This window comes from Agelaius tricolor, unplaced genomic scaffold, assembly GCF_023055355.1.
Source record: "Agelaius tricolor isolate 1412-34295 unplaced genomic scaffold, bAgeTri1.0.p SCAF_2, whole genome shotgun sequence".
Taxonomy (NCBI): Eukaryota; Metazoa; Chordata; class Aves; order Passeriformes; family Icteridae; genus Agelaius; species Agelaius tricolor.
Window position 1 is genome coordinate 88068556 of NW_027269262.1, and position 14689 is coordinate 88083244.

The 14689-nt window shown below is 38.4% G+C and overlaps 1 protein-coding gene across 9 annotated transcripts in view; it reads left to right on the forward strand.

The window, feature by feature from the left end:
* PHF20L1 (PHD finger protein 20 like 1) overlaps positions 1-14689 on the forward strand; it is a 57385-nt gene that overhangs the window by 28481 nt on the left and 14215 nt on the right. For 6 of the 9 annotated variants that reach the window (XM_071421829.1, XM_071421833.1, XM_071421831.1 and 3 more), the window contains 5 exons: positions 6939-7157; positions 7354-7410; positions 8650-8754; positions 12873-13037; positions 13425-13606. In XM_071421829.1, the coding sequence (XP_071277930.1) occupies positions 6939-7157; positions 7354-7410; positions 8650-8754; positions 12873-13037; positions 13425-13606 (728 nt within the window). The remainder of the gene's footprint in view (positions 1-6938; positions 7158-7353; positions 7411-8649; positions 8755-12872; positions 13038-13424; positions 13607-14689) is intronic. The other 3 variants (XM_071421834.1, XM_071421836.1, XM_071421838.1) reach the window with 1 other exon arrangement.

A 14689-nucleotide genomic window follows, 5' to 3' on the forward strand; every position in this document is an offset into this window, starting at 1 on the left:
GGATGCTTTTTATTTTCTTTTCTGCACACTCAAAAACCTGCCTCTCTTCTGGACTCCACTCATCTGCATATTCTTTGTCTTCACTGGCTTAGATCTGCTTTGGCACTTCTAACACGATTTAAGGAGAATGTGAGACTGTGGAATGTAGTGAGCAGTATTTCAAAAATATTTTTGCTGTTGCTAAAAGTTATAAAAATAATTAACAAAGTGAAGTCTTTACTAACATACTAATTTGTGGCTTCAGCTTTAAAATAATGGTGTTCTCAAAAACAGTCAGTATTCCTCTGCTTTGCATCTTTTTGCAGCGGAAATTCTGTCATTCACTTGCTACAAAATGTTACTTAGCAATATTTCTGAAAAATCCTCAATAACTTTTATATAGACTTGGTCACCCTCAGCACAGAGCCCAGTGGTGCAGCTTTGGGCTGCCTCTCCCTTTGTAAGAGTTTGCTGACTACTGTGGTTTACATGAAGCACTTGGATAGAGGTAACTGAGAGACTGGGGGAAGGATTTACACAGTGCTTTGCAGACCCTAAGAGTGGGCTGTTTTCATCCAGTGTATGCTAGGTGTCCATATAATTTTTTTTAAGACTTGTATGTGGGTATCATACCATTTTTAACTGGCTTCCAAGAAAGAATTATTTTAAAGCCTTTTTTTGTTCTGTTTTGTTTCATGAGAAAATTGTTCAGAAAAGTAAGAAGGGGGGGGAAAAATCAAATTATTATATTATGCTTGGAAAGTTTTTGATAAATCTGATTGATAGTAAGGGAGAACAGCATGACCTTAAAAGATAGAATTATGACAGTTAAACTGTATCTTGGTCTATTAATCTATGAATCTCTTAAAGTAATTTGTCAAAATAAGGGTTATGAGTATCTCTAGTGAGCCACCACTTAAGCTTTTTAAAATATTAAAATACTACTTAATTACTTGAGTGAAACCATGTGACAGTCTTCATTGATACATGGCATAGCAGCAGAATTACAGATTCCTGGGAAAATTACTTCTATAAAAGTCTTTTTTATGTCATGTCTTTTGCCACTAAGAGAAGTGGTTTTGGGAGTTTTGTATTTGCCCACTCATTGAACAAGATCATAAAAGAAATCAACAGCTTCCAGCAGCCATCTGTTTCCTGTTTGGTAAAACTCATTTCAGTTACTAGAAATTTAACTTCTGGCTTTTTTAATATATTTTCTAACTCATTTTATGTATAATTGGTAATGCTGGAAGTTGCCTGCTCCTGTTAAGGGCCAGGCTCGGGGCAGAGTGATCTGGTTCTAAAGCCAGCACTCAGGAATGCACTTTGGACATGTTTGTTGAGCTGGGTCTTGGTCTTGGCCAAAGGTGAAGCAATAAAAGAAAGAGTAAGTTTCATTTAGAGCCATCTTTATTTAATGACTCAGAATTATGTGACATGTCCACACAGTTTGTGTCAGGGAAAAATTCCATGATAAAATTGTCTCTTGTTACTACTTGAGTCCATAGTGGGAAGCTGGAAGTGCTTGCAACCTCTACCAGACAACAGAATTTATACTGTATATAAAGCTTAATGAGCCTTTTTTCATATCTATATAATTTTAAGAGTTATAAGCTCTAAAGGAACTGATTTGCCAGGTACATTTCTTGTCTTTTGAGTTTTGCCTTCCAGGCTCATGTGTTTTGTTCCTAATTTTCATGTATTACAGTTTTCCATCATGCAATAAATGGAACTGTGTCCTGAGCTTTCATACTGAGTTTTTGTCCAAATGTTGGAAGTTTTCAGTAGGTTGCAGCATGTAGCCCAACAGCTTCTTGAGTATCAACTTCGTGGCCTGAAAGACTAAACTAAGCTGTTTGATATCTTTAATTCACAGATGTCATCGCAGGTTTTGGAGCTATCTGCCTCTGTCAGTGGTATCACTAGGACTCTATAAGTAAAATTCATGTGTTTGGGGTTCATCCCAGTCTTCTTACTCTGGTGGAACATGTTTATCCTCATAGTCTTAGAAGAAATAGAAAAATGTAAATTTAAAGTTCAGGTTGAAACCTCTGGAATTAGTCTACACTATGGAATAAATTTGTTCCGTTCTCTGCTTTAGAAGGCATCGTTTTGCCTTTGAAACAGCACAGATTCTCAAGTCACATTCCTGAAGCACACATAATTACACCAAATTCTTCCATGTTTCAGGAAAATAAATAGGATCAACTCTATTAATCAGTACTTTCTTCATTATCTGTTTAAACAATCTGTTTAAGCAAGCAAATAGATACAGGAGAGGTGCCCAAAGCTTTCCTTTCTCATTCCTGTCAATTCTTGAAATAATTGAGAAAAGTTAATTTGCCTTATGCAGAAATATCTAAGTGCAGTTTAATACACTGCATTCATTGTTTAAATGTATGCATTGTGACCTTATCCATTACAAATTGAGAACTCTGGTGTAAAATCCAAACTATTCTGTAATTGTGTTTTCTTGATCTGAAAGATCTATTATAAATATGCATCTCTTTATGGTGTCTCTGCTGCTAAGATTTATTAACACAGCCTGGACATATTTGGAGTTCTACATTTTGACATCACTACAGATTCTGTTAAGTGCACTTAAGTTAGACCTGCTGTCTTTGTAATCATTGAAGTAGGTAACTGTGAATAGTTTCAGAGATACCTCACGATGGTATTTAGCCTTTAACAGCATGGTCTGATCCCTGACCCTTCTGTAACACAGCTGAGCTGGTTTAAACCAGAGATTTGTGATGTTGCACACTGTGATTTCTGATGGAGGCTATCAGTTGAGTCAATTGAAAAAATTATTTGGGGTTGTTAAAAATTATGCATTTTAGTGACTTTGTTCAGAAGGTATTGACATGGTGTTTTCAGAGGAGAGGACTAGGTGCACTGAAGTGCAGATGAATAAATGGTAACTGACAGTGTTAACACATAGATTCAAAATCATTGCTCAAAATTAACACCTTAACATTCTGTAGAGGCAAAACAAAAGCTCTGTGTTAATTTCTTCAATCCAAAGGCTCCATGGAAGTACTTTGCACTTTGGTAGAGACCTGTACACCGCCCATTAGTTATTGAACTGAGGTACTGCTTTACTAAACTATTGTGAGGTCCTACTTGTGATCACCTGATACTGCACACACATTACTAAGAATCTTTGCTTTCATTTGCTAAATTACTTAAAATGCAGATAACTGGCATTTGATCACCTTAGCATTTCAGAGATTTTAAATCCACAGTCAATCAGAATACTTGCAAAGTACAGTAGTTTTGTCATTCTGAATATATGAAGTTCAGATCTTTCTGTAGTTGTGCTTCTCTTTAAATTTGTGATCTTTTCTCTTGGCCTCTGTAACCCTGCACCATTTATGTTACTTTAACTGTTAAATATTGAGCAAACATAATTTCAGCAAGCAATCTGGGTTTTGAAGTTTAAGTAAAAGGAAAATATTGGTACACTCTCTAATCTAACAATACAATATTTGTAATGCTGTTATAACAATATTATCACTAGCTGTTATTTTCGATTCTAACACCAACAGATGATTTTGCTGGGAGGGTTCTTCCATATAGTTAACATTAGGTTAACTATATGGAAGAAATTTGAATTTAAGACTAAAAGAAAAAAAAAACATTGCATACTTTTATATAATTTCCTTGGTAAGAGTTTACTACAGCAGGAACAAGAAACAGCTGATGTACAGAATTTTCGGAAAATGAGATTGATCGCTTTGTAAAAACTCCTGCCAGTGTTTCTGGTTTACCTTGCTCTTAAGAGGGATGAACTGTTCATCTTGTTACTTTCTCATGTTACTTTGTGGCTGTTTGTTTTACTTCAACCATCTATTAACAGTCCAATTTACTCCCTAATTTAAATGCCTGCCATTCTAATATCTGCCCTGAAGTTCCCAGTTTGGGCTGGTCATGAGGCAAGCAAGAACTGTTTTATTGGCTTGTTCTTCCTAAAGACATCATTTTGGGCAGGCTCCAGTGTTAATCTGTGATATGCAATTAAAAGTCTGTTGAAATATAAAATTGATCTATGCACTGGAAATTCAAAGCACTAAATTAAACATGAGCAGCATGATTGATATTTCTATTGCAATATGATTTAGGTTGTTTATTAATGCAGATAGTGATATTTATATTATTTTAAACATGGAAAGCCATGAAATAGAATACCAGTAGAATAATACCGACAAAATAAATTGCTTCAGATTACTACAATTCATTTGAGCTTGATGAATTGCAATAAGCAGTACCACTGCAAGCCCAGTTGTGCTATTGTATTTGTGGCACAGCATCCTGTCCTTGCATGAGGGGGCTTGTGTCACTTCTTTGTTCCCTAACAGGAGAAGTAGAACTGGAAGCATATTATAAAGTGGACTGGGAATGCTGTGGTTTGCATTCTTTTTTAATCTGAAATCAGTCTTCTAGTGATAAAATTGATTCTGGAATGGTGACAAAATCAGTAGTTTACCAAGTCTAATCTCTGGTCGTCTTTCTCTGTGCTGAGTGTTAACTGCAGACCTCCCACTCTCACTGTGTGGGAGGTGGCTGGCTAGACTCCTTAAGAGGAATAAATTGCAATTAAAAGTAGCAGTTAAAAATAAAAAAGGTAGGAACTTATACTTCCTGATTGTATTTGTTACTTGCCCTTCTGACTGACCACCTTGTCCAATTTTGTGGTTATGTGTAAGGCATAGTGCACAGTTGAAAAGCAGACTTCGCAAGCTTTCACACTTTATGTAGGATTTGAGAATTTAAGATTCTCTATCTAAAATTATTTTCAATCAAGAAAAGTAAAAGCCAAGAATAACATTGCAATGGATACAGGCATAATAGCAGTTTCTATTTTCAAGTTACTATAGAAGGGCAATTTGGGGAGTTCTGACAGTAAGATGGGTATTTGCTTGACTGGAGAGATTTCTGCCCAATACAAGTGTTCCCTCAAGCAGTTACTAATCACTTTTTCAGATGTGCTTGTGTTGAAAATTACTGAGATACCGAAATTTGTTGTGTTGTGACTGTTGGTATTAAATCATATTTGGATGTCAGGTCAGGATTTCTTCTCAATAATAAAGTTTAAATACTAATTCATCTAACATTGAGACTAAATTTACTTTTGAGATTGTTTGGATGGAGTGTTCTCACATCTTTTCATCGAAATGGCAGTGACCTAAATGAATTACGTGCATTTGGGTGATCCTTTTGAGCTCTTTTTAGAAATGAGACAAGACGTTGATAGCATGATGATGTGGGAAAGTGTCACTTTTTTCTTTTACTAATGTGCTAAAATATACTTATTGCTCTACAGATGGCAGAGCAGTTCAGTCCTGTAACAGAGACAAATGGTAATTAGGAAACCTAAGAAAGGAATAATTTGGATAGTGTTTCGTGTCAGTGATAAGTATTCCAGTAAGCTAAATGCACTTGAAATACAGACATAGGCAAGAGCCTGAATCACTCTTAAAAGGATTATGGTCTTAGGTGAGTGGAAAGACTCAGGTGGCCCCAGGTGTGGCTGTGCAGCTCGTGCTGTGTGGCAGGAGCCAGCACACAGAGCTGAGCAGCTGCTGCTGCCTGGGTTACACAGCCCAGAGCTGTCCTGCAGCTGGGGACACCTGGCGTTGAAAAGTGCTGTGGGAGATGATGCACCAATTTCTGTTGTTCTTGCTGGCCCTTCAGCTTTCCAACTAGTGGCATTGTGGGGTGTTCCCAGGAAGGCTCAGCAGTGGGAGCAGGTGTTGTGTCAGCTGTGTTCTATCCCAGTAGATTTGTGTTGGTCTGGCCCTGTTGGGAAGGCTTGATATGTTCTTGCCTTTTCCCCAGAATCTTTCTATGACTGAATTTACTAAATTATCTTAATGCTGCTTATTTAATGCATTCCAGATCAGCTCCATATTTTGTCTTTTTCAGTATTTTGGCCAATAGCTGGTATTTTTCAGGACTTTTGTTTTTTTACATGCTTATGCTTTTGTTGGGCTCTTCTGTTGAGAGACACCAAAGGTAACTTGGTGCCTCCAGGATTTTACATCTGGCATGTAAAAACCTGAGCCCTTTACAGAGCTGCAGTTTTGTATAATATGTCCTTGGCATGGTCCTAAAATGGACCAAGGGTCTGATGAAAATTAGACTTTCCTAATTACATTTTGATGAATCTTGAAGCTCTAACTATAGTTATGGGCACAGTAATAGAGAGTTTTGAATTACTTCAATAATATTCTTTATAAAAAATTTTTATTCTAGTTTGATTATTTTAAAATTATTATAAATATTAGCAGTGAAAATTGCAATTTCAGTTTTGTTTTTTCACAGTTTATTACTTCCTAACTTGCACCAGATAAAGAGCTAAAATAACAACTAAATATTTCACTAAATATACTTTTCTAAATAATACAAGATGAGAATTGTCAGTATATGATGCTGAATTCTGACAAGTCATGGTACTTTTACATGTTATTTAAATGTGGATTTATGAAAGAAAGTGAATTATTTAAATATTATTAAAATCAATGAAAAATTCAATGAGCAGAAATATTTTATACATTGGACTACAAATATTGTACCAGAGCTTAATTTCTTTGTTAACATAATGGAGCATTAACTTAAATGATACTGACAGTGTCAGCACCTTTAACTATTACTCTTGTCATGGGTTCCTATTACAGTGAAAAAAAAAGAAAACAAAAAGTCTTAAAAGTCTCAGCAAAAGTACATTTTAACCAGTAGAGGTAGTTTAAAAGTGAATGCAAATTCTAAAATACAGGAATAAACCTCCTGTGGCATGTATTGTCTTGTATGTAAGACTAAGGTCCAGGCATTCATGTGCAGTAATGACCTGTTAAATGTGATGATGGTATGAGCAATATTGACATTTCAGTGATCTGACCCAGCCCTGGCTGGCTGCAATCCTTCTGGAATGCCGAGTAAATCCATCTTCTTGTTTTCAGCACCCTCGTCCCATGTACATGCCTTGCATCTGGAAATGCCTTTAACCAATAGTCTCAAGTTACCCAAAGGGAATAGTAAAAAAAAGAGGTCTTCCACATCAGTGAGCTCTGAAGGGACAGAGATACAGTGCTCTGTGCCCATAAAGGAGAAATGTTTTGAGAGTCTGAAGGAGAAAATATTAAAGAACGTGATTGAGAAGGACAAGCATTCAGAAGTTGGTAAACTACAATACTTTTTGTTTCCAGTGCTTTAGACAATAAAAATAATTGTAAAATGACATTAAAAATAATTGTTTTGTTTGTACGTTTCTTAATATTGTGTGCTGTTAGGATTTTTTACAGTCTAATGACTTATACAAGAAATTAGGTCATCAGCCAGACATTGGCCTTATGTGTTACATTTTTCAATTTGCAGGTGCAGCTAGAATGGAAAGAAAAGGAAAACTGGAAGAGAAAAGTTCTTCAGCATATGGTATGTGGAGAGCAATATTATTTTTACAAAAAAAGGAAAAATTCTCTAATACTTCCTGTCTCTGAAGAGCAAATGTAAAAGCATAAAATATTTCCTGGGCCCAGCTGCAGTTTTTGTTTGTTAAGGGCCTAAAAAGAGTTGTTATGCATATGACAGCTTTGTAACAGAAGAATAATTTATAAGATAAAATGAAAGTGCCCATAGCAAGAAGTTTGAAGGATCCTAAAGTATCTATGAAAGGCCCACTGCCTCTGGTTTTTCATTTGATTGGGGTTTTTCTTAGTAGAATGAGTAATACTGGCTACTCCATTGTACTGTCAGATTTGAGATGAGAACAGCAAACAAGGGTTACTAGCAAAACATGTGGCGATTCATGAAACAAAATACAGATTAAGAGGACTCTGTTTTTATCCTGTGTTCAAAATAAAATAAGTTATTAGGGACTGGCAAGAATTGAGAAGTGATTCTACTTTGTTTTTCCAGGAGGTAAAAGCTTTGTCTCTGTATTCCCCAAGAAGATAAGACTCCTCCAGTTTGTGTGGGGGAAACAATCCTGGCTTTCAGGCTTATTTTTTGTAACAAGTTAACTTCCTTGTTATTTTTCTCCCTGCTGATAACTTAAGAAGTTATTGTGGAGTGAAAATGTAGGGTGTATTTTGTCTAGGGAGAATTAACAGTATAAAAAAAGTCTTTCAAAGTCAAAGTACTTGTCCTTGTATATACCAACAGTGGTTAAAAGTGAACTGCAGCATAAAAAATGTGTCAGAATCAGTTTTCTGTGAGGATGCCACTGTATAGTGCAGAGTGCTGACAGCAGCACTGTGATACTGAAATTTCCTTCAAGTGTCTTTCTGTAGGCCTAATATGTGTTTCTAGGACAATGTAACCTTTGTAATTGGGAATTTTGCCCTTGTGAAAGCTCTTTCTCTTGCCCAAATGTTTTTGTTATAAACTGTAAGTAAAATAGAAGTTATAAGCTATTTATGTGATGTTAAATATTTTGTGTACGTTGCTGTATTTTTTCTGCCTTGATATCTTACTTGGAAATACTTAAATGATAAAATATTATTTGTCAAATGAGATTTCTTTGAACTATTATACCAGCAATTGATAGGAGGTGTGTCCAAGATGTCAGGTAAATTAACTGAATCATTTTGATCTGACTAGACAACTGAAGCACTTGATTTTGAATGCCTTGTTTAGGCTAAGCTGCTTTAAATTGTTTAATTTTTATTTCAGGTAAAAAGAAAGAAAAAGAAAAGGAGAAAAAGGAAAAGAAGGAAAAAGATCATAAACCAAAACAGAAAAAGAAGAAGAAAAAAAAGAAGAAATCAAAACAGCATGGTAAGTTCAATTTATATGTTTTTAATGTAAGTAAAACCACCCAGTGTATTTCTATCATTAGATAGTAAAACTTGTTTGTAAACAATATGAATGTAAAATTTTAGAAATGTCCAAGAGTAATTTTTAGCCTTAAATATGAAAAGGACACTCGGGACTTCTTTTTTTCCTTGCATTTATAGCCTGTCTCTCTCTATGTGATAGACACACATATTTCACAGGGTTTTTTTTCCTTCTTCAAAAAGATATGCTTGTTGTTTTCATCTCTTTAAATTCTTCATTGAAAGCTCTGTATACATGTCATACCTATTTTGCTTGGACAGTAAAATCATTCTAGTGTCTAGTTAGTTGCTACATTCCAGTGGTTTGCTGTATGCAATGCACCCCCTCTTTCACAGTTGAGGTTTGCAGCTCTGTTGTAACAGCCTTGTCTGTTGCCTTGACAAATGGGGATTATATTTTGTGGATTATGTGTTTCCCTGTCCAAAATTTGTGCTATACCATGAAAATGCTTCCAGATCATGCAGTGCTTTAGTGTGAATTGCAATATTGTAAGTTTTGTGTAGTTCTTCATCCATATACTGGAGTAAGATAATTTTAAGCTATAAACCTCAAATGCTTATTCTACTTAAAAATCATTGGGAGCTTCTTACTTGCACTGAGAAGGCATATAAGTATTTGCAAGAAGATACTGATAAGTGTGTCCAGTATTGTTCTTTGGTTTTATCTTCTTGTGGTCATAAAGGGGGTCTGTTGTGGGCTGGGGTTTTCTCTTTCTTTTTTTCATCTTTTTATTCCTTTGGTCTTTTTGCCAGCTTGTCTTGGAACTTAGAAGCTTGGCAGAGGTACCATGATTAGGTTCCAGTTTCTAGGAGCCTTATCCAGTGTTTGTAAATATGAGAAGAAAATATCCCCAATGTCTCAACAAATAGAAATCTTAAATCCAGATGTAAAAAGCAATTTGGGTAAAACTTGAATGTTTTATTCTTTAAAGATTCATCTTGTGAAAATCTGGGTTCAACAATCCAAACGTATTCCATTTGGACTTTTTTTAACTGGGGAAAAAATTTGAAATACTCTGGTAGACTCTGACTGAAAAAGCCTGAAAAAGCCAATCTGTCAAAAGAAACAGGACCCTCTCCAGGACTAGGTCACTCTACTCCAGGCATGGATAAAAGTGTAAAGGTGTGAGGCATTCTCCTTTTGTTTCAAATTAAGAAGAGGGAGCAGGTACATTGTGTACCCCAGGTAAGTTTTGAACAAGACTTTAAGACAAAACAGAAACCCCAGCAAAGACTGGTTTTGTGGACTGGTTTTGTGCTCCAGGTGTGTGCATGACTTACTGATTGCATTAAGCCCATGTGTAGCAGAAAGTAGCAATGCCTGATACTCCTGCTGCTCTGTTGCAGTGAGGCTGAAAGCCATGGAGCATGAGGTAATCAACTCTGCTGCTCTTGGAGCTGACTACAGTGCATACACTTGGGAAAGGCTGGAGATGTGCTGTGGACAGAGACTGTAAAGAGGAAGGTGGCTTCATGAACAGTGATCTAGGAGAGAAGGATATTATGGAACCCATAGCAGGAAAACTGTAGTGATAGGTGGGAGCAGGAATGCTTCCTACAGAAGGGTGGAAGTGCAGTAATCCGATCACTTGCTTATGTTTGAAGTACTAATTTTTCAGAGTAGTAAATGGGTAGCTACTCCTACTTACTGATTGAAGCCATGCTTAGGTGGGTCCAGAGGAAGGGCACAATGATGATCAGAGGGGTGGAAAACTTCCCCTGTGAGAGAGGCTAAGAGTCTGTTTTAGGCTCTCTTATGAAAAAGAGAATGCTGGGGAAAGATCATATAGCAGACTTCTAGTACTTACAGGAGACCCAAAGAAAGGATTGGGAGGGGCTCCTGAATAGAGAGTGTGGTGGTAGGGCAAGGGGTAGCAGTTTTAACCTGAAAGAGGGTAGATCTAGATTAGTTTAGATATTTAGAAGAAGTTCTTCTCTGTGGGGTGGTGAGCCACTGGAATGGGTTGCCCAGAGAACTTGTCAATGTCCCATCCTGGGAAGTGTTGAAGGCCAGTGTGGATGGACCTCTAAAAGTGTGGATGAAAAACCTGGTCTACTAGAAGGTGGGGGGGAACAGGATGATCTTTAAGGTCCCTTCCAGCCCTAACTGTTCAATGATTTGCAATTACTTTCCTAGGACAGTCTCTCCAGTCATGATTAGGGACAGCCAAATGTGTTTGTAATGTGTTTCTTGAGAGTGTTACAAGTAATTTGATAGAGGAAGAGATACAATGCTGGTTATCAAGGTCAATGTCAGTAGCACTGTGTGACCAGAAGGCAGAAACACATGATGTTGTCTGTGCTTGTGTGTGTGCTGTGACAGCCTCACCCTGCTCCTCTCTCTGGCTGAGCAGGAAGATAATACAGAGGTGTGTAAGTACAGTGGGGATTTCTGCAGCAGGTGGGCTCAGACACTGCCCAGTAGCTCCTCTGAATCCCAGTCTTTCCAATTTCTGTGCCTGCAGGTATGAGTTCATGGGGCAGCAGCCCCACTGCAGGACGGACAGTCTCACTTCCATGTGCATTCTCACATGCTCCCAGTGTTGGCCAGGACTCCCTGGGTCCCCAGAGCCCCCCACCCCAGCTCTCCTGCTTAGAGAGCCACTTCCACCCAGAGCTGGCCCTTGCAGACCCACTGACCCCTTGCTCCTAGGCCACTTCACCTGCTCATCACCTGGTCCAGCCTGATCCATGCAAGCAATCAGACACTTGGACTGGCTGCAGGTGCTGCAGCATGAGCTCATGGGCCTCTGTGACCAGAGACCCCTGGCACGGGGCTGGCACTGTTGTCACTGCTGTCTCTGAGTGCTGGCACCACAGACATGTGGACCCTTTGACCTGCAGGGCTACTCCATTTGCTGGCACACAGAGCATGTACATGAACCCTGAATGGAGAGCCCCTTCCCCAGGTAAGAGATTGAAATGAGGTTTAATAAAAATTACAGAATAGTTGAGGTTGGAAGAGACCTCTGGAAGTGCAGTTGTCCAACCCCCTTGTCCTGGTTGTCCAGGATTTTATCCAGACAGCTTATCAATGTCTCCAAGGAAAGAGACTTAAAACCTCTGCCAGCACAGGCTGGATGCAGAGCATGGCCAGGCAAGTGTACTGACCACAAGACTTCATGCATATGTAGCTTTTTTGTCCTGTTATTCCTGTGTTCTGCCCATAATTGTTCTTCCCCAAATCACTTCAGTCCATCCATTATCCCTACCTTTATTTTCTTCCCTAAACATTTCATAGTAATTCATAAACCCAAAATTATTTTCCCCCACATCCCATAGTGTCCCCCATTGGCAGCCCCCAGGCTGCAACTGCCCTTAGTCCAGAAGATGATCCAGAGAGCTGCTGTGGGTAACACATCCTGATGGGTTTCATGCAATGGTGGTGATGGCACTGCTGGGAAAGTCTGAGAGGGGCCTGGCCAGGGGGTGTTTGTTGTTTGCCTGCTCATCCTCCTCCTCTTGGCCTGTGTATGTATACTCTTCTGGGATGCTCCCTAGCCCATCCCAGGACCTGTTGACCCATTGATGTCTCCTGACCTGGGCCTGGGAACATGCAAAGACAATTTTCTTTGAGCTCCCTGTGCTCCTCTGCAGGGGTGCAGACAAGCTTTTATCACTTAAGCTGGCAGGGTCGTCTGTGGTTGCTTCTAAGTAGCAATGCTGGTAGTGCTGCAAGCAGACTTAAGGCATGAGAGAGTCACCAGCAGCATCTCTAAGGATAGCAGATGGTGCAGGATGAATTGTGGAGAAAGAAGACTGCATAATATTCTAGGAAAAATTACCCCTCTGTACATTCAGAGGTGGCAGAGTTACAAATGGTGATGCTTATCTATCAAACTTGATTATGTTTCTTACTGGAAATTTTGTAATAAAATGTTACAAAGAGTTTTTGCCATTTCTTACTTACAGGTTCATCATCCTGATACCTCAGCATTGATAGTCTTTGCTTTTCAACATAATGCTGCTGGAGTAAAATCTATACACCATTTTTTTTTTTTTACATTTGTTATAAATTTTACTTTTGTTAGAGCAACTTCTTTTCTTTCAACATTTCAGATTACTCGGATTATGAAGACAGCTCTGTGGAATTCCTGGACAGGTGCTCCTCTCCGTTGACGCGCTCCTCGGGCAGCTCTCTGACCCTGCGCAGTATGTTCTCAGAGAAGAACACCTCGTACCAGTACCCTAGAGCCATCCTCTCTGTTGACCTCAGTGGAGAAAGTAGGTTGAATGAACAGCAGATTTAAGTTTGTAGGTTTAATTTGTTAAGAAGGGGAATTTTAAGGGAAATAATTTGGTTTTTGTTTGGGATTGTAACTATAAATGTGGTGACTGATTTATCCTTCATCTATTTAAATCAAAAAGCTTGCACTCCTCAAGCTGTTCTACATTGTACTTGCTTTGGTTAAGTGTTGATACTCTGAATCTGAGGAGAGCACATTAAAGGCACTTTGCAGAATTCATCTTGAAATCTCATGTATCAGCAGTGTGTTTGAGAGTGATTTTTGTTGCTAGTGCAGATTAAGATTTTTACTTGTCGAAGCTCCTTGTATTTCTTTCAGTTATTATGTCTCTCCACACAGTTTCACATGTATTTATTTCTATTAGACCTTTCAGATGTGGAGTTCTTGGATGATTCTTCCACAGAGAGTTTGTTACTTAGTGGTGATGAATACAATCAGGATTTTGATTCAACCAACTTTGAAGAGTCTCAGGATGAAGATGATGCTATCAATGAAATTGTTAGATGCATTTGTGAACTTGATGAAGAAAATGGTTTTATGATTCAGGTAAAGAAGTTTGGTGTGTGGAGTTACATTTTCCATGTGAATGTTTTGCTTGTGAAGGTGCCCTTTTGATGTGTCACAGACTGGAATTATGTAGAGAGCTGTAAATAAGTGAACAAGAACAAAATATTTATTTGTTCTGCACTTGGTTTGGCTCTGTTCAGTGGATGCAGAGCTGTTCCTCTAGGATGGGGTTTCTCTAGCAATTTGATACATAGGACAAATTGCTGAGTAACCTTTTTCTTTATAGCCAGCTGATAAATTTGGAATAAAGTATCCTCGGCCACACACAAACCATTCTGCTTCTGTTCCCCAGACCATCCAGATTTTACAAGCCCTCCTGGCTTGGCCCTTGTGCTTTGCAGTACCACTTGTAGAAACCTCTCTGCTCACTGTAAATGTCCCTCCTCTGTGTGCAGTGTGTCTCCTGTGCAGACACTAAATACTGTCAATACTGTGATGTGTGTTTCATCTTTAGAACAGCACTTCTCACACTGGGTATCACTACCAGGTTTTAGAAACTGCTGAGAATTTACATCTTAAGTTGGTATAGATAAAAGGGAAGAAGAGTATTCCATGTCTGCACAGCATTCAGATGTTGACAGATTGCAACTGCTGCTTATTACTTTGTACTCCAGTTAGGAGAGTATTTCCCATCTTTGAGAAATTTGAAGTATTTTTTCTCAAGCAATTTATAATGCAGTGGTTAAATCAGATGCAAAAAGCAGTAAGGAAGAACTCAGTTGTCAACAACTTTAAAAAGGTCATGAACCTTCTGGTTTTTTTACCCTCATTCAAAATCAGGTTTGTATTCAACTGCTACTGTGATACAGTTCGAGCCGATAGTATGGAGCTCTTTAGTCAAGATTTAAAGGAAACAAGTAGGGCTGTCATGTGTTAGTGGACTCAGTGTTCTGGAACTGACAGAGCCCTGGAAATGAAGGGCACACAGGCTGTCTTGGGGAGCAGACTAACAGTCTGTGCTGTGTTGGAGGAACTGAGCAGTTCAGCTGTGGTAACAATTGGAAAAATGGACTGGTGTAACAATCTTCTGAGACAGGAGGGGACACGGTAGCTGTAGTGACA